The sequence below is a fragment of the Eleginops maclovinus genome, chromosome 2 (genome assembly GCF_036324505.1).
Source record: "Eleginops maclovinus isolate JMC-PN-2008 ecotype Puerto Natales chromosome 2, JC_Emac_rtc_rv5, whole genome shotgun sequence".
Classification (NCBI taxonomy): domain Eukaryota; kingdom Metazoa; phylum Chordata; class Actinopteri; order Perciformes; family Eleginopidae; genus Eleginops; species Eleginops maclovinus.
Window position 1 is genome coordinate 2,338,896 of NC_086350.1, and position 25,562 is coordinate 2,364,457.

General features: G+C 41.0%; 1 protein-coding gene across 1 annotated transcript in view; it reads right to left on the reverse strand.

Annotated features, from left to right (window-relative positions):
- Positions 1 to 25,562, reverse strand: part of grm8b (glutamate receptor, metabotropic 8b) — a 113,539-nt gene that overhangs the window by 36,872 nt on the left and 51,105 nt on the right. The window contains exons 4-6 of the mRNA XM_063873925.1: positions 12,598 to 12,733; positions 11,219 to 11,373; positions 11,005 to 11,142 (exon numbers count right to left, since the gene is read on the reverse strand). Of these exons, the coding sequence (XP_063729995.1) occupies positions 11,005 to 11,142; positions 11,219 to 11,373; positions 12,598 to 12,733 (429 nt within the window). The remainder of the gene's footprint in view (positions 1 to 11,004; positions 11,143 to 11,218; positions 11,374 to 12,597; positions 12,734 to 25,562) is intronic.

Below are 25,562 nucleotides of genomic sequence, written 5' to 3' on the forward strand. Positions count from 1 at the left end.
GTTGGGACAAAACTCTAAAACGTGTCGTTGAAGCATAAGCTCATGAACACCATCAAGTAGGAATAACGGTGGCGGAGTTCTGCTCTATTTAGGTGTCATTTCTAGTTAAAGGTGGATTTTAATTTGTCTTAAATAACCTTTTTTCCACTTGGTGAATGCATTGAGTTTCCCTTTAATATCGTCACTTTCTCTGTACCTGTGGACTCTCATGTTCTCATCCCCGCAGGGATCCAGTGTCGTGGATCCAGAGTCTTGCAGTACCTGTTCCTGTGGTCCTGCCTGAAGCTCGCCTCACTACCTCTTTGACGGCTGCCACCTGGATCCATCGTCTTCTCATTTATAGACTCATTCTCCAGTATCTGGACTACCTGTGTTGTAAATGTATTATCTCTTTAAATTTAACATCTATCGCACGTCTGTCCGTCCTGGGTGAGGGATCCCTCCTCTCTGGCTCTCCCATTTCCCCCGTTAACTGATGGGTATCTTTGGGAGTGTTTCCTTGTCCGATGTGAGGGTCAAAGGACAGAGGGATTCATATTCTGTACAAACTGTAAAGTCCACGGAGACAAATGAAAAATGAGCGATATGATTAAACTCTGATCGACTGAACAATAGTTGTTGATTGATAGACTAATTAATCATCATGTTTGTAGGCTCTGCTTAACGAGGCAAAAATACAGACAACTTTGAGAAGGTAAAGCATGAAGAACATCGTTAACAAACTTAGCTCAATTAAGTCTGCCTTCTCAACCAACGGGTTCAGAGTTCGTCCTTGCTGCCGGGCAGAAAAAAGGATTATGGGAAAGTGAAATGAGCCCCGTTACACAATAATTAACCCTTTAAAGAAAATACACTTTTGGCTCCGTCTCATTAGCCGTGATTAAATAACAGAGTGTAGAAGACGTCGCCATCTTTTATTTGAAATCTCTGGGAACTCTTTCCCAAAGATTTGGTCAGAGTAATTAGCGTTATTGGAGCTCTTCGATAACGCCGCCGGCTGCGGGAGAGGAGGGGGACACTAAATGCTGGACTGGACCCTCCATCAACAGACCAGACTTTTCTTGAATTAATAGGAGCTTAGAAATGAAATCCAATTTAATGTTAATAGCAGGCGGGCGGCGGGGGATCTGTCCGAAGGGAGGCATTTGCTCCGGCAGTAAAGACTGATTACGTGTCTGTACGGCGGTAATAAATGAGCCTCGGATGGCGGGTGGAGAGCCGAGGATGTACAAGAGCCGAGGCGGAGAGGAGACGTACGGCCGAGCTGCGGATGATCGCTGCTCCCTGCAGATCGTCAGCCTCATCCATATTTAAAGAATAGCTACACATGTTTGATCCTGGACAAAATTCAACTGGAGCCTGAATGCAGAATTCACAAAAAGCTCTGAGTCTCCCGGTCTGACTCAGAGAGGGTCTGAAGCTGCTGGAGAACAGAGAGGTTCGGAAACAAGCAGGTGTTCAATGCATTATATCATATCTAATCTGACTTGTGTACCTTTAGAGTTCTTCAATAGGTAGGTAAGCTGTTCTTTTTTTGACTTCTTCTTAAAAAACAATACAGTTTTGCACAGTTCTGCGAATAATGATACTCTGATAAGGTGGGACTTTTGGTTAGTAAACCACATCTTATACTCTGTATTCCTGTTTAAGTGTTGCAACAAACACAATTATGTTCATGTTCACTTTTATTAAATGAGACAAGAAAGCAAGATTCAATGTGGAATGAAAGACAAATACCAGGAACATAGATTTATGGTTGAAACGATGAAAGAGGACAGGTCCGTAATAGTATTTAATGTCTCTACTGGGACATGTCTCCATGCTTTAGGGTGCGTGTCCACCAAGGCGTTTTTTCAATGGGAGCGCGGCGCTAAAAAAACACCAGGGCACGAGTTGACAATTGTTCAACTTTGGGGAAAACGCTACGGTCGTCAATGTCACTTTTGTACCCCACCGTCCAATCACAGTGGAGGAGGGGCGGGACAAGTACTCTACCCCGGGGTTATAACGTCACGTCGCAACCATGGAGGAAAACATGATTCTGTTGGTCTCAGAGTATCCCACTCTGTTTGATATGGCGTCTGCGGATTACCACAACGCAAATCTGAAATCTTAAAGATAGATATAGATATAATCAGCGAAATCAGAACTGTGAATATTCCAAATCATAGGAACCAAAACACCGGCACTGAAAAAACACCGGCGCTGAAACGCCCCGGTGGACAGACGGCCTTAATGTTCAAAATGATCTTTATTTTTCTCATACTGCCTGTGCTGCAGCACCTCTTTTCACCCTCTGTCTGAAACCAGAGCCCAGTCTGCTCTGATTGGTTAGCTGACCGCCTGTGTTGTGATTGGTCAACCGCTTAGGGATGTCCCGCCCCCTTTAGCCTATCACGTCCACTGTGTTGGAACGCTAGCCAATAGAAGTCCGAGTGTTACATAGTGATGTCATTATGTTCACTACGAAAACGAGTCAAATGGAAAGCATAATAGGGGCAATTCAATAGAGGTGGAAGCTGACATATCCACCAATTGTTTTAAAAGATTACACAGCTGCACTATAGTCACACTGGAATTATTTATATGAATTGTAATACAAAGGAGCATTTAACGTTCAGGATTTATGAAAGTGTTGCTTATTAAATTACATATAGACCAAGAAGTCCAAAGTAAAAACCTATAAGTCCCAAACAAGCCAAATCCTAAAAAGCAAAAATGTTGTTCCCCCTATTGAAATGTTAATCAGTTCCATAGTTGTGTATTTGTATATTTGAACTGAGACAACTGGGAGAATGATAAGGAAACTGAAACAGCTACTTTATTTGCACAAAACCCAAGTGATTTCCCATCGTCTCAGTGCTCTTAAGCTAAACGCTTATGAATTCATCCATCAGCCTTACATACCTTATGAATAACCATGACTTGTGAGAGGAGTGAGCAGCCTGTTTGCCATGTGGCGACCCGAATGTCTGAAAGTTGATGATGGAGACACAGTAACGCTGATTGAGGCGAGACAGACAGATCCATCACGGCTGCTGGCATTTCAATTACACATCACTTACACGGTAAATGTAATTCCTTTCCTCGTGGTGTTTCTGTTTTCACGTCGCTCTGTTTCTCTCTCGCAGGCATCCGTCTGTTTCAATTAGATTTGTAAATTAGATAAACGGCAAACTAATTACAGACGTTACCCGTGATGGGATGAGTTCAAGAGAAACCAGCCTAGCTTTGGGGGCTCACACGCCAGAATACATTCACATGAACAGAGTTGTTTTTTTTAATCATTACTTCTGTTGTTTATCAGCAACGTCAGATTAATGATGATGTTGCTGCACGACACTGAGTCGTAAAAACATGAAAGAAATGTCATCCGGCGTCAATGAAGACCGTCTATCTCTTATTTTTTTCTGCTGAATGCTATGTTCAGAAAGTCTTTTGCATAAAAGAAGTGAACAGCATGACAAATGGAAAACATTTAATCACTGCACATGAGAAGGAGGGACATAAATCATCTTAACAGTCCATCAGCTCAACAATTGACATTTAGGTTTAGGAAGTAGAATGGAACATCTGCTTTTTATTCAGGTTGTTTTTTAAAATTTAAGTAAAAACAACTCTGAGTCAGAGTGACGGCAATGGTCGGGTTCAAATTACGAGAAGGTCTCAAGTTTGGCCTATGAAGTACCGATTCAAGTCCCAAGGCACCATCAAGATTAACAAGTCTCAACTGAAGACAAACAAATCATGACCTGTCAAGTCCAGAGTCAAGATAAAATTCAGTAATCACAAATACCAAGTCAAGACCTTTTTCAAGACACACAAGTCCAGTTCAAGATCAAAAACACCCAAGTGAACAATATCATGTCCCAAGACCAACAAATCACAACCTGTAAGTCCCTAGTCTTGAGTCAAGATCATATTCAGGAACCAACAAGACCAATTCCAAGATTAACAAGCCCCAAGTCAAGACCAAAATACCAAGGCGTGTTTGTACCAAGTCACACTCCAGTTTTGAACTCCAGGTATACCCAGGGTCAAGTCCCAAGTCAAGATCACAGAGTCCTAAAATGTACTGTATGTCCCAAGTCAAAATCCAAGTCAAGACTGCTACTGAGACCCTGAGTCAAGATCAAATTCAAGATGACTATCAAGACATGACCTGTGCAAATTAAAAACAAGTCCCAAGTCAGGACCAAAATGTCATGGCGAGTTGGACCGAGTCAAAATCAATGCTCCAAATGAAAAAGTCAAGTCCAGTAAATCCTCAGTCAAGATGAAGGGACGATCAATGAAGGACTATCGAGTCAGAACCTTTCCAGAGTCTAATTGTTATACTTACAAGACCTAAATGCAGATTACAAAGTTGTGACCTGTTTGTCCGAAGCCAAGACCAAATGTTATACTAACAAGTTCCAATTCAAAACCAACAAGATTCAAGTCAAGACAGGTAAGTCCTGAGTCAAGTCTCAGGTCAAGACAAACCAGTTAAAACCCACAAGTCCTTATACAATGAGCTTAAGCCTGAATTAAGTCACAATCCCAGACTGACAATACTAACTTTAAGAAAAACAAGTCCAGAGTTGAGATTGTTAAGTCCAGAGTCCAGTCCTTTAATGGTTAAGCTTTATAACAGTGCTGAAAAAACAGCAGGATGGTCCTTCAGTGCTGGGAGTTTAAGGAGACTGGTCAAATCTCATGGTCAGATCCTCTGAGACCTAAAGACATCTAAAAGAAGCAAAAAAGAAATACAGCCCCTTCCTCCCGTTTCAAAGTTTGGACAGCGAAACGCTCCCGAGTGCTGAACCCTTAAGAGCTGATATTTCCCACAGCAGAGATCATTGCTGCTTTAACAGATGAAAGGAAGACATCCGGACTCTGTTGACATTACTTTTTCATCTGCTGACTTTTCTCAGTATAAAGAACTGAGGCTCAAAGGTAATGAAAAAGTAAACAAACACAAGAAAACACAAAGAGGCGTTCAAATGCAAATCAGTCCTTCATGTCCACTCAGTGTGTTCACAGGGAAACTGCAACACGGAATACAAAGGCCAGGAACAGGGTTGTAAAAAGGTGAGAAAACAATGAAGCTCTTAACTCAGCAAACATCGCTCAACGAAGCAGAAGAACCGAATCAAATATTCATGTTCTCAAGTGAAACCGTGTTTGTGGAATCTCCGGGTGAAGGAACTGATCCTCGGAGTGGAAAGCAAGGCTTCCTCTGAATAAAACAGACTCTGTATCCTCCCACCTCTTCTACACTGCAAAATGAGGAGGTGGAAGCATTTAAAATGAGCATTACACTCCACAAACAACAACACCGTGATGATTGAGTTATTGTAGGAGTTTTACCCGTAAAATATTGAACGTTTGTCCTGAGGGTGGCGCTACAGGAAATCATAATTGGATATAAAAATGCAACAAAAGAAAAGGAACCCTGACCTCCAACTTATTCAAGCCTCAAAAGACATCTGAGTTCATTTCACTTTTACTGGCTGTTTCACTGCAGGTTTGATATTTTAATGCCAGTAAAAGATCTGTGATCTTCAATTGCCTCTTGGACTCAAGGAACTAAAAACACACTTTACGCACTCTCCCAATTCTTCCTCAAAAATCACACTCCTTCTGTGAGCCACATCTCAGTCAAATCTTTAGTAACAGACATAATAGGTTTTAGATCATAATACATTTCCATATATCTGGCCAGCAATCATAGAATCAGAATCAGAAATATTTGATTTATCCCAAACTGGGAAAAAACTCATTGTTGCAGCAGCCAAATACAAAAAGCAGCAAAACAAAAACCAAATAAACTAAAACTGAGAAATATACAAAAGCACAAATAATGAAATGGAATATTAAATCCGTATAATGTAAAAGTACAATGTTAAGTGTGAAGGGGTGCATGTTAAGTTCAGTTCACCAGAGAAAAGAACAAAGTAACACACCTAAAACCTAAAACCTAAAACCAAAATGTGTGTAAAAATAATGACTGTACGTTTTTATCAGAACCAACGTGATCTTGTGCGAATTGACGGTAAATCCATAGGCAAACACGAAATGCTAATTACTTTCATCGGTTTCGTGTCCCAGTTTTCTTTTCTTACCAAGTAAGCTCTGTTTTTAAACTAAGCTCCTGCTTTTTATTTTCTAAATATGTTTCGTAGATAATATTTAACTTCACTATCGTCGCCTTGTGAAGCAGCTTGAGATGGCGCTTCTTAAGTGTAAATGAAAAGTATTATTATTATCTCCATAATGGAAGCACGACGTAGAACAAAACCATAGATGTTTCTTGTCTCTCACCTAAGTATTCATTGCATTTTTAGTACAGTCCTTTCATGAGAGCGCTGTCAGCGTTTCAAACGTTGTGATTTTTGCAAGATTTAGCTATTTCGGAGCTAATGCTGCTAGCTACTTTCTTGGAAAATACTTGGAAAACACGGGGCTCAAAAAATCTGACTCCTCCAATGATACTCAGAATAGCTTTAATAACACCTGACACACATTTCTAAAAGATCTCTTAAATATTAAGACTTTTAATTATAGAATTCTACTTTTTTTAAGGGAGATCTCAAGCCACCAAACACCTTCATTTAAGGGTTACATTAAAGGTTCATTAAGAGCATTTCTGAGTCTTGCTCGCGAGGAGGGGATGATGACGGTAACATGTTAGAAGATGAAAGAGATGAATTGATTTTTCTAATGCTGGGGAATCATTACAGTATTGGACTGCGTTAAAGCGACGCACTCTATCTGGCAGGAAACGAGGCGTCGACATCTCCCCCGAGCCGAGGGGATGACGGAAAGTCGACCTCGCACCTCAGGCCACTGCGTCTCATGGATGTTTAATTATCCTAATTAATTACGGAGGGTCGTATTGAGCGGCTCCTGAAGCTTCTTCTTCTCCACTGCATATTTACAGGACTGCAATGAAACTGTCAAGGGATGTTTACAACACACAGCAACATGCAGCAGGCGTCGCAGCATTTACAGCCTGCTTACAGGAAGCTATGAGGCAGTAATTCATTCATCATTACATTATACTACCTTAAGGTTTATACGAGGCTAATTTGCAGCAGTTAATCGTCAGATTTAAGAGATTTCAAGTCACCTAATTTATGTTTTCTATCAATATAATGAGGTATGTTTCTATTTAACATACCTGGTAACTTGTTTTTTATGTTCAAAATGTTCACTGGCAGCGTGCTTACGATTAAGATTTAGCAAAGAGTGTGTTCTTGGTGAAATACAAAGAGTGTGTTCTTGGTGAAATACAAAGAGTGTGTTCTTGGTGAAATACAAAGAGTGTGTTCTTGGTGAAATACAAAGAGTGTGTTCTTGGTGAAATACAAAGAGTGTGTTCTTGGTGAAATAAGTACATTTTTTGCAGCATACTAGGTACATTAAGGCCTGTACTTATGTTCAGTTTTTCCATTTCATGCTAAGTTATGCTTCTACTCCATCACAATTCATAGAATAAATTACACCTTCTCCCTCGGGATGAATCCAATTCTTTCTTTGACCCCGCTGTATTTATCTGACAGTGAACTTTACATATTAACATTGTACATTGAAGACATATGACACGCTTATAAAAAACAACAACAAGGTAATAGAAAAGAATAATTCAGTGGGTTCCAGCCCTTCTGGCTTCTGCTCCCTAAGGCTGTATTACATTAACCCTTGCTGCATTTCAAATGAGTTGTTTACATTTTCACCTCAAAGATATTTCTTCTCCTAACCTCTCACATGGTTTCATGTAAATACATTTAGCATCTGCATTTAACCCTGAGTATAAGGAGCAGCAATGGGATTAACATTTGTTTATTTCCACTTTACAGAGCTTGCATCCCTCTTTTAAGCTCTAAACAGAAGCGGCAACAACACAAACCTGTGTCTCTACATCACGCACACAGATAGTGGTGTTTATGCACTTTGGGGACCACGTTTCGTATCCTTACTTGCAGGGACCACCCTTTCTAGAGGTCCTACGTATAAAAGAAACATGGTACAAACACAGCCACACACACACATAGACACACACTGTTTTTTGTGTGCATTAGGAACCAATTTTAGTTCATAACTGGTGGGGTTTAGCATTTCTAGAGTTCCGAAAAAATCAGGGACACACACACACACACACACACACACACACACACACACACACACACACACACACACACACACACACACACACACACACACACACAGGTGGACCCTGACCTGCTGACTCGGCAGTGTGTGTTATGACTGTGCTGCAGATGTGGAGCCTCACTAGCACACAGATCTCCCTCCTGACAGCAACACACTGATCAAAGGTAAAGACTCGCAGTGTTATCAGCAGCTATTCTCGGAGCGCTGACTCCGCTCCTCTGATGTTTCCCTTCTATCTGTCCGCCTGTATTTACCCAACACCTGCCTCAAATCCTGTTTGGTGTGTCGGACATGTTTGTGCAGGATTTGGCCCTCGGTGGCCCCGTGTTCTACAGAAAAAGTCCTCCTGAATCAGACGGGGGGGGGGGGGGGGGATTACATCTGGCTGCAGGTTCTTTGCAGTCAGCACTGAGCGACTCAGAGAGGAGAACAATTCAAGATTCAGCAGCTCATCATTTACAAGTTGAGACCTGGATTCACTTTAAAGGTCAGAAGGAGAGGATTCAAAGCTTTACTTGTAATTTGCACAGTACATACAGCGCAGTTTTGGCATTGGAAATCTTGAGTCTCAAGCTCCTCCAACAACACAACATAAAATACACTTAACATAAAAGTGAAAGGCATAATATCGTGCTGAAAAACGACCTTTTGTGAACTGCTAACAAATGCAATATTCTGATCCGATTGAAACAGTCGTCAGTTTTTGGGTCCAAATCAGTAACTTTACTCCATAAGTTGCACAAGTCAATGAAGATGTTGGAGAACAAGCTTCCTTCTAGTAGTTTGAGGCAGGGCCCCCAGGAAGAGCACCGGACGTTGATGCAATTGTTTCTAGTGGCCAAATGGCGGTACTACAACTTCCGTGTCAGTCGTTGACGTCATTGGGCAAAATGTGAACACGTGAACAGAAACCAGAGCCATTGACAGAATATTACCCTCATTGTGTGTGTGGTTTGTGTTTATAATTACCAGCCGATGCACAAATGTTAGCAGTGAGCTTACAATAGGCACACTTAATCTGTTTGTGCTCTGCCAGACTCTTCCAGAGCTAAAACCTCAACAGAAACCCCCGTTCTTTCTTTAATTTCCCTCCATTTTTATGTTGTTTTGTATATTTATGAAGTCTATTCATTATAATCGCGGGATAAGCAAGAATTTTTCACTCAAGTCTAAACGTTTTGACCTTTGCATGACATTTTTCCGTCGGGATAAATAAAGCTTCTTGAATTCTATTTCTGTGAGTGCAAAGATATATCTGCCTGGTCATTATTCTGGCTTTTCTTCCTCCAAAGTTCTTGTTTCATTTCTGTGACTTTGTTTGATGGTCGTTTCCTTCTTCGAGTATCTCGTAAATCTGAGCGGCAAATGTTCAATTCTGAGCTCTGTGTGTCAAAAGGTTCAAGCATTCAAGCAAAGAAAGCACAAAATCCATCTGACTGTAGTCAGACTATCTTGAATAACCTCCTGTGCCGATTAAAGACGCCTTTTCATATTCATTGTTACACTCGGCGTGATTAAGTAAATTCTGGATTAATTACCGACCGGAGGATGTCAGAGACGCTGTGTGTCGAGGGGTCGAGAAGTCGGGCCCAAAAAATAATTATCCAGCGTGTTAATTGGTCAGAAATCCGCTCATGAATATAGATGAAGAAGAGTGTTAGAGGGCCGCGTAGAGAATCAAACACTGCTGAACCTGAGGAACCACAGTCTCAGGGTCTGTGGACTTTTGACAGGAAGTGATTGGATATACAGCGAAAGATCATTTAATTACTGTGATTATTTATGGTTGAAAGTAAATGTAGGGTTTGTAGTTTCTTTATGTCTTCCTTGTTTGTTTTTGAAGACCGGTTCAAATTTGTCCCTGAACACATCCAAGAACCTTCACTTATGCACAAGAAGGAAAAGGAGAAGACAGAGATGCAAAGAATGGGTGGTGACGTGAAGTCATGTGACCGTGCTGTAGGTCCTTTATAGCCCAACATTAGCCGCCTTTAGATTAGCGGTGGTGACGTGAAGTCATGTGACCGTGCTGTAGTTCCTTTATAGCCCAACATTAGCCTCCTTTAGCTTAGCGGTGGGGACGTGAAGTCATGTGACCGTGCTGTAGTTCCTTTATAGCCCAACATTAGCCTCCTTTAGCTTAGCGGTGGGGACGTGAAGTCATGTGACCGTGCTGTAGTTCCTTTATAGCCCAACATTAGCCTCCTTTAGATTAGCGGCGGTGACGTGAAGTCATGTGACCGTGCTGTAGTTCCTTTATAGCCCAACATTAGCCTCCTTTAGCTTAGCGGTGGTGACATGAAGTCATGTGACCGTGCTGTAGTTCCTTTATAGCCCAACATTAGCCTCCTTTAGCTTAGCGGCGGTGACGTAAAGTCATGTGATCGTGCTGTAGTTCCTTTATAACCCAACATTAGCCTCCTTTAGCTTAGCGGCGGTGACGTGAAGTCATGTGACCGTGCTGTAGTTCCTTTATAGCCCAACATTAGCCTCCTTTAGCTTAGCGGTGGTGAGGTGAAGTCGTGTGACCGTGAAGTAGCTCCTTTATAGCCCAACATTAGCCTCTTAATTCTGCCAATTGCATTTATGCTTGGTGTGTAGATTATCCCGATGAACAAAATGTGTAAGTGTCACAAAGCTTTTTTTTTAAATAATCCAAAAGCCAATGTAAAAATCCCATTGGCTTGTTTTCAAGAGAACCCTTGTGGAACTAACTTCCGGTTCGGTCAACAAAATCACTTCATCACTGGACTCCTCCGTGACTTCTGCAGGGTGATTGATAGGCCTCATTCTGACCCACACATAAAGCCTAAATAAGCTACATAGGGAACATGATCTATTTCCTACCTGTGCACTTCTTGGGACTCCCGGGTCTCTTGCCGTGTTGTCCGAGCTTGCAGACGAAATTCTCCTCCCAGAACTCTGCGAACCACACGTTCCTGCGGTTGTTGGACAGCGAGCGGCTCTTGAAGTACCGATCAAACGCTGTGGAGAAAAACCAGAAACATTGTGTTATTAGGCTGATGATGTTCCTCTCTTCGTGCTCTGCTTCCTGACTCACCGTCCACAGACACCCTCTTGGGAAGGATGGTGACGGCGCCCTCTGCCACTCGCTCCTGCTGCACCACCGGAGAGATCTTAGAGCCCCAGCTGTCGGACCCCACCCACAGGAAGTGACCCGTCAGGTTGTTCCGTTTGGCCGCATCCAGGATTCGCCTGCAGGGGAAACAGAGAGAGTTACTTCCTGTTAAATACTAATGATATTTCTGCTCATATTTTATGCAACTGACAGTCTACAACCGTGCTACAGGCTGTACTGGAACACAGCTGAGTTTTGAGTACAGTAAAATTCAGACTTTCAGCTTCATTTTGTGCTACACATACTTCTCAGTCTCTTTCAATAAGCACTAAACTAAAGTCCTGATGTATTTTGCGTAATTGTTCGTTAACAAAAGGACTGACATCTTGACTTCAAACTGATAGCAGTCCATTGTTGTTGAGACATTTGACTCAAACATGAAACTAAAACAGTGTTTTTTATATCAACTTTTCAATTAAATTAAAGGTGAAACGAGATGGTCTTTTTTCAGTCATCTCTTTTTGCCTGAGTCTCAATATTCTCTATGATTGAAATTCAGCGCCTCAGATTAACACAGATATCCGAGTGTGCGTGCGTGTGTGTGTGTGTGTCTCTCTCTCTCTCAATTCACTCAGATAATTGAAGCTTGTTATCTTAATCTGCACTCAACAGCCGGTGGATGAACTGATTAGATACATTGAGAATAAACAGACACAGAATTGAGTGTTTGCGTGTGTGTGTGTGTGTGTGTGTGTGTGTGTGTGTGTGTGTGTGTGTGTGTGTGTGTGTGTGTGTGTGTGTGTGTGTGTGTGTGTTAGTAGGAAGTTTTTATTCTCTGCAGTGTCCCCAGTGAAGATGAACAGATTAATTTCACAATTTATTTTCTAAATGTGTCAATAAAACCGAACAAAATGAATTACAGAACTTTATTTTGAGAAATGGTAGAAATTGGATTACAGAAGTCTACAGTCGTGCTCAGATCCTGATGTTAAGCAGATATCATGTTTACCATCATCGTGTAGCAGGTGAGATTTGCTAATTTGCACAAAGCGGTGCTGAGCATGATGGGAATGTGATTGCTGTTGCTGCTATAATCACAAACACAGTAGAAATGAAGATTTCCGCCTGATAAGTGTGGCTGGTGACAGAATTAAAGGATCAGGAAAGAGATTGAAATCCACCCTGGGGATAAAAAAACAACAACATATCTGCAAGATTTTTACGGGAACCCATTTAAAGTTGTTGAAAGGTTTCACTCCCCAAAAATAAAGAGGCTTGACTCTCTCCCCCCTCCCTCGAAAGGGGGGTCTTGCCATGACTCAAACTTTACACAATCAAACTTGTGTGTGTGGGTTTTTTACCGGATGTCGTCCTCGTTGGCGAACATGATGACGGCGCGGGCGTTGGGCGTCTCGATCAGGCGCAGGATGATCTTGTCGAACTCGCCGGGTCTCGGCTCTCGAGGAATCTTCAGAGACTGAGCGATGCAAACGCCACCTGAGGGAGAAATAAAGAGAGACATTGTGAATTTAAAGAAGCAAGACTTATTGACAGTCATTGGCTCGGATTACTCAATCATAGAGTCAATACTCAAGATGGAGAGCAACCAATCAGAGCTGGACGTCGATCACAACCTGTATGATGCAATTGTCAAACCAAGTCTTAAATATTTCATCACATCAGCTCCATTTGCCTCCTCAACAAGGACAAAAATCAAGACAAGAGTCAAGAGAACAGACCTTTAACTTTGAATAACACTCACTGAAGACAGGACTCCAAAGATCCTTAAAACAAGGTAAACACTTTATTACGAATAAAAGTCGTGCATTCAAAATGTTAGTTAAGTAAAAGTACAAAAAGCATTTTCAATTTTTACCTAAGTACCATGAAACTGGCCAATGTTACGGATGTGTACATGCATTTCCTCCAATGGCCAGCAGGGGCGATCAGGTGCAAAAACCAGTCAGATTGTATAGAGGTCTATGGGAAAATAACCCTACTTCTTTATTGATTTGTTGACTGTAAACATTTTCCTGACAAGTTGATGGTTTCAATCTGTAGTTTCAAGTCTTCTTTAATACAGCATGCTGCTCATTTAGTAAATTACGGTCCAATTTAAAGTGAAATAGACGATAAAACACAACTTCAAGCTTTCACAGTTTGTGTTTTCACATTATTAAAGTTAATTCGAACATTTTGGTCACCTTGAAAACTTCTTCTCCTACATTGCGACGGGCAAAAAGCCAAACTTGAGTCTTTATAACCTCCACAAATCATTGGAGGCTGTCAAGGGGTACTACTTCCATTTCCTATTATATGTATCAGTACCAAGAGGCCATTGACCATGAGGACACAATCTACATCTATTGGTTTAGTCTGGACCACAATACTAGACTAGCATCCAAAAGGTAACAAATATCAAGTCAATCATTTAAAAAAGGCATGCTGTTATACACAATAACTGAGCTTCCCGGAGCTTTCTGCACGCTCTGCTGGTTTGTGTAACATCCCGAGCGAACGCGTAAACACATCTTCTATCTGCACATCTCGCATAACTGTTTTCCCATTGTGTGTCTGCTGTAATGTTTTAATTATCTTCTCTGTTTCTTATCTTCACGCCGCTGCTGCTGTGATATATTACCACAGACAGAATATTAAACCTTCATCTACAGGGGCTAAAACAAAAGGTCAGAGAGTTCATTAATACCGCCAGACACTAAACGCTGTCAAATTATCACCAACGTCTCACTAATGGTTTTCTAAATGCAGCTGCTCAGAATTATGGCTAAGATATAACTGGACTTGCTGAGTTTGCTATGGCTGAATATCTTTATCTGTTACTCACATCATCAACAAACCAATCAGAGCAGACTGGGCTCTGGTTTCAGACGGAGGGTGAAAAGAGGAGCTGCAGCACAGGCAGTATGAGAAACAAAGAGCTTTCTGAACATTGAAGCATGGAGACATGTCACTTGTAGTAAAAACAGCTGGTTAAAGGTATTGTTACCTCGCACTGCTAGCTTCCACCGCTACATACAACTGTCATCTGACTGGTTGAGTGCCAAAAGGTCAGCAATCAAGGTCAAAATTGAGTATTTTTTCCAGTATATTGATGAAAATAGAGCTTTGTCAATGTGGAATAGGGCGTGGTTAAATCATAACTGGGCTGTGAAAACGATAGACGCATTAACGTTTTAATAAGTATTATTTGAGTGCAGCTTTAGGATAACTTACATTTGGGATCATTTGATGAATTGTCTGGTTTCCAGATGCAATCGGACCAATTTCATCAACTCTTGACAGTGATCAGTCATTTCTCAGAGGTTGTGACACTCTAACTCCTTTTACCTAAAGTCACAAAATGATCAACGTGGCAGATTACGGAGCCTACAACTTCAGTAATTGAACACAGAAGGCCATCAGACAGTATATACGTATAGTCTGTAGTCAACACAGTAGAAAGGACTACAATTCCCAGGGTTCTCTAGGACTGAGATGGGCAACCTGTCAGAAAGACGAGTCGAGGCAACGTTTTTTGAACCGTTGAAGTTACAACGAAAGCTAAAGTTTTGCCTCTTCTGTTTCGACTCTCGTAAAGGCCCGTTTTCTTTGTCACCTCGGGGAAAAGTATGTTATTTGACTCTGAGCAAATGATCACACCGTCGGAGGCCAAGCAAGTCATAAAAAATGTGAGGAGAAGGAGAAGAAGGAGAAGGAGAAGGAGAAGAAGGAGTTAATGGTCCCACAGAGGGGAAATGTGGTTTAGACCTTCCCAAATAAGACTAAGATGAGAACTTGTGAAAGACGGTCAGTTTTCAGTCATGTTAAATGTGCTGGAAACAAACATTTCTCTTTACCCAAACTCTAATTTGTTGTTCAATCTCCCATTTAAGAGATGTTTCAGTTCCTCGCATAAAGGGGGCAAAGTATTTCCACGTAATGACAACAGTAGTAGTTGAATATCCCTGCTTCTTCATTTCCTCTCTTTTAGTGTAATGTTTTTCTGCTGCCTGTTCCACGGATTCCCTTTGAGGTTCAGTGGTAAAAGTGGATGTTTTTTTTTCCTGTTCCTCACATCATTAAACTCTCACGGCCGCTGTAAACACAATCTGAAGGTTGTGATATGGTCCATGCGGCGCCTCCCCCCCCCCCGTGTAAGGGTAAACAAGAGCAGCGGTGGAGTTTTGAAGATGAACTTTGTTCCTCTGTCATGAGGAGCCGTAGAGAGGCTGCAGACGAACCTCACACTGGAAGCAGCTCCGCTTTAATTGGCTCTGGAGTGGATTTTTTTTTACCATGCAGCCCGCCGACTGATTATTCGCGGGAAACCTTTAGGGAGAAAAGAAACGAAATAAATAATCACCTCTGTTTGGTCTGACCTCCATTTTTTACACAGCAGAGCCGTCAGAGATCTTTTGTGTTTAACTACAGCTATAGAGTTTAAAGGCTTCTGAGGCGGAGAGATAACAATTCAATATGAAGGAATCTTTACACATCGGACCTTACGTGAGATATTCACTCACAAGCACTTTTTCGTCTGTTTCTGTTGCTACTTGCAAACCAAAAGGTACCTTTATTCAACACATGTGGAAAAACGTTTCCTGAAATAAAAAGGTCAATAAAATGTAAAGCGTCCCAACAAGTTGTGCACAAATACTGGATAGATGGATACAAACCGGAAGTGAGAAAAGGGCTGGGGGTAAATATGGTGAAATCTGGGAAATTGTAATAAATGCCATTTGAATTCTTGAGTTTTTTTAGTTACGGGGAACACTGAACACCCACATTCTTATCAGTTCATCTTTAGGTCTGAGTGGACACTTGTGCCAAATTCCAAACATCTGCTCCTGGAGTTTCTAAAAGATCCTGTTCACAAGAATGGCATAAATGGAAGGACAGACTGAAAGAAAGCTTGGATTTGAATGGAACATTTCTTCCAAATAACACAAATTCAGACATATAAACAAAACAAACTCAAAATATCCATCTGAGGTGTTCGTTGACGGCCACTTTTCAGTTAAAGTATCCCTTTAGGTTTATATTTCTCAGCCTGTAACATTGTGTGGTATGCCATGTTAAGGTTTAATTGTGGTAAAGACAACAAACCCAGGGCTGTAAAAATCCGGGTTAAAAATCACAGAAATGTCACAGAGTTGATTCTGTTCAGGAGATGGAAGCTGTGTGAGTTCAGATACTCAATCCTCATCTCAGAAAACTTCAGGGAAAAGAGACGGCGATAAAAAACATTTAAGCCTCTGCTGCCATTATCATCAGCACAGCGTCTCCCACAGCACACGGTCTCATTCAGGCGCTTTCAGAGAGAAATTGATTCAATTCTGAACTCATTCTTGCATTGCACAGGTCCATCAGGCCATCGGATCGGAGCGGCAGCATCTCGCTCCTGCAGGCTCTTCTTTTTAAACGAGGGTTTGGGATTATATATCTGAAAGTTAGGAGATCAGGCTGCATCATTTCACTGCTTTTCTCATTCTCCATTCAACTAAATCCCATTTTTTTGACACCTGAAAGGTTGTCAGAAACTCAAATTACACGTGATGATAGATCATACTTTCACGTGACACGCTAAAGACGTGAATGCACTAAATGACCAGACAACTCAACACCAACAGGTCAAAATCATCACAGTCTAACTCTAAAGCTAACGAATGCTAAGAGAAATAGCACTACAGAGCTAGCTATAGCTTGACAATCTGCTTGCTGTCCCCATATTCGCAAACGGTCAGACTGGAAACAGCATAAAAATAAGTAGTACTGGGAACAATTACACATAAACCACAAAGCAATAAGTCCTTTTTAAGTAACACACTTCTTGTCAGGGTTGGGGACCCAAGTGCAGTGTGAGTAAAGGAGGCAGGTATGGGTCAAAACAAAAGGCGAGCTTTATTCCAATTAAAGCTGTACTTTCAAACAAAGAAAAACCTAACCTACAATAACCAGGGGACACAGGGACACAGGGAGCAGGAGCAGACAGACGGACGGACGGACAGGAACAGGCAGGTAACATGTACATGACCAGATTGGAAACAACGACAACCGACAAGAGACCAAAGGGGAACCAAGACTAAATACACAAGGGTAATCACAAGACAAGACACAGCTGGAGGGGGAGGAGAAACACAGGGGCAACAGGTGAACACAATGACACAATCAGGCACAGGAGGGAACCGCAGACAGGAAGTGATGCTAAACATGAAACAAGAGGGGAAACATTTCAAAATAAAACAGGAAACACAAAACAAGGATCATGACACTAAGACCTTTTTTCATACTTGACCATCAAAGTTGTGCTTGAAGCTAAACGCTAATGCCCACATTTTCCTGTTTAGCATGTATAATGTTTACCTTGTCACCATCTTTGTTCAATGTTAGCATGCTAGCATTCCCTAATTAGTTCTAAGGCAGGGTAAGGCTTGTTTATTTGTGCAGCAACGTATTGTACGGACAGCTCATTCAAAGTTAGCATGATAGCATTTTCTAATTAGCACTAATGCGAGGTACATTTTGCTAATAAGTTCAGCAGTTTATCAGAGGTATTTCACAGTCTTTTACAAGCAAAGGAAGTATATATAAATGTATAAAATAAGAACAATAAAGAGTTCATTAGGTTTTATAATAACAAAGACAATAAAGAAACTGATTAATTACAAACTGGAATGAGTTTAGATTCAAAAAAGGACCAAAGTTTTGTTATTTCCTCCGTCAGAATAATATTATCCATGCATTATTTGTGTCTAATTTTATTATGGCAGCTCGTTTAATTTGACACCACTGGGATTAGCGTCATACTTTTTAAAATGGAAAAGAAAAATCATTATGAGCATTAAAGTTCTTCACCTATCTGTCAGAACAGATAGGATTTCTTCTCAGAGGAGCCCTGGTTTTAGTTATTTATATATGAGAGACTGAAGGGCATCTCTGTTGTTATTGCATCATATTTCACTGACAGCTGCATTGAGGGTTTTACGACAGGCAACTAACCCTCCTTTAACATCTGTCAATCATCCGTCTGTAAAACAACTCTGAGGATTTAATGTTTTACCAAGTCACGTTCCTCCTAACAGGATTAAAGCATGTCTCAGTCGAGGCAAAAATTAACCCGAGAGGACCTTAATATGTCCTCTTTAAACTGCAATCATACATAGGTATTTGGATATGAGAGATGTGCAAAAGGAACTGTGTTTTAAGGACATGCAGGAAGTGCAGAAGCTGAATCTACTGCTCTTTCTTCTGGTTATAACTTTTAGTGTTTGCGTCAAACATGCAGGCCACCAGTTAAGATACATAAATATCAGAAGAGGCGAAAAACTAAATGCACAAAGCAAAGAAAAGATGATTAATTTCGGACGATTCTGCAGATTATCAATTATATTTTACAGCCAGACTGTGTTCGACAATACACACATTTATCTGTATGTGAGTGTGTGAGAGGCTCAGGCAGATGAAAGTGGAAATACTAAAGATGGACACACACACTGCATGGTTTTAATGAGCTTTGGCTTCAGCCGAGACACTTCCAATGTGTGAAAAAACCAAAGTGGAAAATCGGCGAGTGAGTCTCCTCCTGCCGCGCTCAAATCCACTAAATTAACTTTGGGCGACAAAGTGGGAAATAATCAGTTAACAGAGTCCCGCACGAAATGTTGTCATGTGCAATTTAAAATCCAAAATACTGCGAGCACACGAGCACACACACACACACACACACACACACACACACACACACACACACACACACACACACACACACACACACACACACACACACACACACACACACACACACGTGACAATGTGGGAATGTGCTCCCATTCCCTGGGAAGCAGATAAAGAAATCCCTGCCGCTTCCAACATCCTGAGGATTTACTTTAAGCTCTCCGGGGGAACTTTTCGGCTGTAAGCTTCTGCATGGAAGTTCCTGCACATATACTTCATATTCAAAAGGAAATAAAGGAAGTCATTACCTGGAGCTCATCATTCATTCATCATCCCTTTATAAAATACGATTTAGAAAGACGACATTTTTCTCATTCGGACACGAGTTACCTTCAGTCTGTTGGAGATTTCTGACATGTTGTACATTTACCTCAATTTACCAGAAAATCATGAGCTGAGCAAGAACATTTGACGGAGCTCTTTCCATTTTACATAACAGCTTATATAATCCACATAGATTTTGGATATTTTGGAACGATTGCATGCATTCAATCAATACTAAATGGACGTTCTGCAGGTCAGGGTTACAGGTGGTAATCAAATCGATTGATTGTTCTTTGGAAAATTGCAAAAAAAAAGGGGTTTTTTCAAACTAATAGTAAAAAACTAGACGACATTGAAAGTAAATGAATATTAAAAGCAGCAAATCTGCTCATTTTAGAATATATTCATACTTTCTGTCGATCAACTAATCGGTTCAGCTACTTCGTTTATGTTTCTAGTCACAATAGTTTCATTTAGAGAAGATAAATCACATTTTATAATCCATTGACAAAGAGAACTTATTGGTTAGCTGGCCGGCTCTGTTGTGATTGTTCAACCGCTAAGAGATGTCCCGCCCCTTAGCCTATCACGTACAATGTGTCGGAGAGGTAGCCAATAGAAGCGTGGGTGAAGTAAACAAAGGACTCCATTGGAGGCGTTTCAGAAACTCTCTCTCTCCAGGGAATTTTAGCCTTTGCAGACCATTTACATGCACTAAAACCTATACAACACTACAGGGTACAGAAACCCCCCCAAAATAAAATAGGGCCTCTTTACGTTAATCTAGAGCGCTAGAAATGTTCGTTCAAAAGCAAATATTTTCTCTAAAATATTCTTCAGCAGAAATATACAAATTAAGAATTGATGGATTTTTTTGACTTGAGTCAGTTTACTTGGGATGGTCCACCTCTGGAAATGAGCACATTTTAATGAATGGATCTGAAATGTTCTCTTCTGAAGGTAAGTCAACATCACATCCAGAGTGTAAACGCGAGTTAGAAATGTGTTTGTCAAGCCGAGCTGCTTTTGTCCCACAAACACAAGCCTCGATGCCGCACAGATTTAATGATGTTGAATCAACTGAAGCGCGTCAGAAGGCCACGGGACCGAAGAGAAAGGAATAATGCAATTTGACTTTGCGTTTCAACTTAACGAGGAACGTCTCACGGCGGGAGTGACTGAACTTCGAAAGGCGGACCGAATAACACGGCCGGACCTTTCAAAGGCACGACGTGTAATGGAATTATTGGTGATACAAGATATCATTAAAGCTATAGCCTCGAGCAAAGCCTTTTACACCGACCTTTTAATTAACAGTTCGCCAAGGCAGCGAGTGTTTATCAGTGTATAACACCCCGCCCCCCCCCCCCCCCCCCGGTGAATACTGAGTCAAAGTGACACATAGAAAACAGGACGTATGTGCCCCGCTCGCCCTTTTCATTTCTCGCCTTTGAGCCGCTCAGCCACAAATCTTGAAAGGTTTCCTGGGAAACACGTACACAACTTTGACTTGAAAGCAAAAAAGGAAACAGGCAGCATGTCAAACAAAGCTCTCAGTCCAGCTTAAAATAACATAACATAAATAAGCTGCTTTCTGGCTTCCTTGAGATTATAGTCTTCAATGATGAATTTGACTTTCATTTGTATAATAGCAACTCAAACAATCCGAGTCAGGACTTTAAGGAATAAAGAAAAAGGTTATTAAGACACAGAAGTGTTAGGGGTTATTTACAATATGTAATTACACCAGAACAACAGTCTTAAAAGTAGTCATCTTTAAGAAGACGGAGAGCCAGAAGTGTCATGATCCTTGTTTTGTGTTTCCTGTTTTATTTTGAAATGTTTCCCCTCTTGTGTCATGTTTAGCTTCACTTCCTGTCTGCGGTTCCCTCCTGTGCCTGATTGTGTCATTGTGTTCACCTGTTGCCCCTGTGTTTCTCCTCCCCCTCCAGCTGTCTCTCTCGTCTTGTGATTACCTTTGTGTATTTAGTCTCTGTTCCCCTTTTGGTCTCTTGTTCGGTTGTCGGCGTTTCCAATCTGTTCATGTCCATGTTCTGTGTCTGTTCCAGTCCTGTGTTCCCCTTGCTTCGTGTTTCGTCAACAGCTTTTGAATAAAGCTCGCTTTTTGTTTGGACCCTTACCTGCCTCCCCTTGATTAACTGCACTTGGGTCCTGTTTCCCCAACCCTGACAAGAAGGTCCAAAAAGGAGGTAAATATTGTGATTTCCTCAAGATTCCTTTGAGCAGCTTAGCTAGCTTCAAGAGTGTGTGACTAGCAGCTGTACACACACATATTCATGGCTAACTACCACTGCAATTGTTAGCTCAGCAGTTTATTGTTTACTAGCCATGCAAGTATTAGCTTAGTCATCCAACATTGGCTGTAGTAACTTCAAGTAAAAAGAAGAAAACGGAAAGCCCAAAATGTGACTTTCAAGGTTAAATCTCAACACTGTTTGTTGAAGGATCCTTTAGTTCCTCCGTCCATTTCTTCCGACTATAACTTCACTCAGAATACAAGCTGCCATTTCAAAGGTCTTTTTTTAGCCCAACATTTTGGCTCAAGCTTTGGCCCGGACCCAGTGACCCACATATGGAACTGGTTACCGTGTCATAAGTCCTGAAAACATCGCCAGAGGAAGGCATGGTCTGCCAACATTTCACAAAATGAGCACCATGCCTCAAAATGCTAATTTTGGGAGAGGGGATCATCCCTGTTCACAGAGGAAGGGTCTCTTCATACAAGCTAACAGTGTAAGAGATTGGTGAGCGCTATCTTTGGGGTTTCTTATTGTAATTTGGTTAAAAACGTGGTCTTTCCGGCGAAATTCAGGGCATCTTGAGGAGTCTTACTTCAGTAGAATACAAGCATCGGTTGATTTTGACGTTTTGATCAAAATCAACCGATGCATGGCTAGTTGACAAGCTGCTGAGCTATAAAGAATCCATGCTAGTTAGCCAGGAATGTGTGTGTGTACAGCTGCTAGTCAAACACTCTTGAAGCTAGCTAAACTGCTCAAAGCAATCTTCAATATTTACCTCCTTTTTGGACTTTGTGGCTCTCTGTTGTCATGATAACTACTTTTAATACGGTTTACTTTTGGAATAAGGAGTTTGTTTGTTTGTTTACAATCTCAGTATTTAAGATACCGATTGGTTTGATTTATTTTTCCGGTGTAACTACATTTAGCTTTTAGCTTGGAAAGTAATAGTTATACGTAACAACCAAATCACCAAATACTAAAGAGTCCTGATACACTTTGTTAATCAGAAATAATCTCTAGGTAGCTTTGGGCACAACCAATGAACATTTGACCCGAGAAGAAACATGGCTTAGAACATCTGAACGGTGTCTCTGAGCTGGGAACGTTGGCTTTATTCCGCCCTTTGGCCAGAATCCCAGGAAACTCATCCTGCCGTGAAACATGTCCAAAAGAAGCTAAAGATGTGAGAGTGACTGTCCTTATATGAATTTCAAACATTTAACTAAAGACACGAGAAGGGATCTTATAAATCTTCCACACTTTGGATCTGTTTGAAAAAGTTCTTCATAGAAAGTAAGGCAGCAAAGTTTTCCTTCCCCATTAAAATTCACTTTCCCTCAGGTTGCACCCTACAAACTAATGAGCTCATTTGGAGGATAATTTTACGAGAAGTGAAGCAAATGAGGAGGAGGAGGAGAGGAGAGGAGGAGGGGGGGGGTGATGGGCTGTATGTCTGCATCAACATCTGTTTAACTGACCGACAATCAGGAGGAAATGTGACGGAGGAACCCATCAGACCCAGCGCCGGTTCCTGGAGTCAGGCGTAAAGGCGACCTGGGTGCTATGCAACATGAAATATGAAACAAACACACAGATAAGACGAGGTTGCAGAGGGAGATGTTGGAGCTGGATGATGTTTGATTAATGTTTCCATCTGTTTGGACTCATTCTGACACTAAAACCAGATTTAATAACACATTCAAACACAACATTTATTGCCTGTGAGACATCGGAATTCTCTCTCGACTGCGTGCGACCGTCAGATAAATAATAGGAGCTGATGAGACTGCCAGTGCTGTAAATCCAATCCCAATTTACATATTAAAATTGCTTTTCAAAAGGTGTCAAATCTAGTTAATTGCCAGTCAATCTTAATACAAGTTGGAAAAAATCTATGGATCTTGGCAGGTGTCGAGGATGGAATTAAAAACTACATCCACAAAGAAACCATTTAATGGAATCCCTGAAATTAACTGAGCATAATGTAAAATAAAGGGGATGTAAAAAATATATATATATTTCCAAGTATTTTTGAATACTGTACTTATTTCTTTTGTATATCTTTAATTTATTTAAATATTTATCTAAATTAAATGTGATAATTTCTTTATTTTTTGGTCTTTTTATTACAATTTATCCTCCATGTTTTCATGTATACACCGCACTCGATCCACCAAACGTTAAATGTGTTAACCTGGCAATAAACTTGTCTATTATTCTGACTTCTGGGTAACCATATTTCCACTTCAAACTGAGGCTCTTCTAGTCTCATTTTTTGGGGGGGGGTTGCAAAACACTACGTGGTGCTTTGATTGGTTCCACCTCAGTGGAGATTGCACATCCAGGGCAATGAGCACATTAAGCCTTTGGTCTGTTTGGGGTTCAAAACACAGAAACTAAAATGCCAAATAATCGGGTTTTTAACACCGATACTCTATGCATCTGAAATGTTTTCTAATATATTCTAATTTCTTGGTTATTTTCCATTTGTTTCACCTGTTTATGTTATCATCCAGGTCATGGGCTAGCCTCCCATTGGCTGTTGTCAGTCATGCAGTTATCAGAACATGTTTGCTTTTCAACGATTAAGTCTTTTTAGTATTTCCTTCTCCGGGTTAAAATAGTCTCGCACTGCGCCTTGATGTTTATCCTGCTTGTGCTCTGGTTTTCCTACTACTTGATGCCATGTTGTGTTAATTCTTGCAGGCCACGGTCCTTTCATCGTGGGATCAGGGTCAGGCTAAGGTCGTCCTCCTTCATGTGAGATGAAAAGAAAACAAACTCTGATTTAAGTCTCGGTCTCGCATCGCTTTTCCAGAGGCTTGATCCTTCGGTCTGAAGCCTTGGAGCTTCCTGCAGCACGACAACCTTAACACTAGTAACCCTCTGCCTGCAGTTCAATACACTGCTGCTAAAGTATGGGTTGGTGGGGCGGTTTGTCCTCTTACAGTGGGAGTGGGTGATGAAATCCACAGCAACAGCTAATCACTGTGAGTCAGTGAGGACCCGTGTGATACTGCTCAAGGTTGTTCTGTGCGTCCATTAATTCAGTTCTGTTGAAACACAAACTGTCTGCTGATGATGCCAAAATACTTTCCCTTTATTCGGAGGATTTTGTAACGTGGCGCGGCGCTGACACCGAGTCTTCTATAATTCAGGAGTTACTTATCTCTACGTTCATTAATGACGGGGTAAGGTAAATAGCATCCATCAGTGACAAACAGTTAGCTAAATTAGCTTAGGCCTTTCAAGTTCACCCACACTAACAATGGTATGGCTTGCTTTAAGTGAAGATATCTGCACTTTCCTGAGTTTGATTCTCTATATTTTTGCACTTATTGTCAGTCGTTTTGGGTAACAGCGTCGGCTGATTGAAATGTAATGTAGCATCACACAGCATGGGACGATAGCTGGAGCTACAACTGGTTTTAGTGCACGCTGTGAATCACCAACAGGGTATCATAATTGAGAGATTGTCCTGGATTTCAAAGACTTTTCTGCACGGTAAACATTCAAAGTCTTGCTGTGTGTTAGTTTTAGTAAAGTTAAGGAGAATACTTCTTTACCTTGGTCGCTAATGCTAATGTTATTTGCTCAACAAGCTAATGGTTTGGGTGTTTTGGTCATCAAATTCAGCCTTTTGAAAACCAACATGGCTCAGTTCAAAATGTTGTTTCAAAACAAAAAACTCCTCGTCTCTTCCCGACATGATTTGACATAAAGATGATTTGCTACCACCGTTTGTTCATCTCTGGATCTAAATAAATGCATGCAAAAGTGTATATATATGCTGACCAATAAAAATAAGTGTCCAGGTCCTTAACTTCATCAAAGCATTGTATAAAAAATAAGACTTCTGATTAATCTAAAATCATCTTTGTGTGGTACAGCTCATCATTTTGAGGACGAGCCTCCTTTATGCCTGATCAACATGCTCAAATCTTCAATTAACTTCCCCTAAAAAGCTAAAAACAGTGCTGCTTTATGACAGCTAAAGAAATACTACGATAAAGTTTAGAATATAAAAATGTCATTAGCCCCCAAAAAAAGGTCTGACATAATGT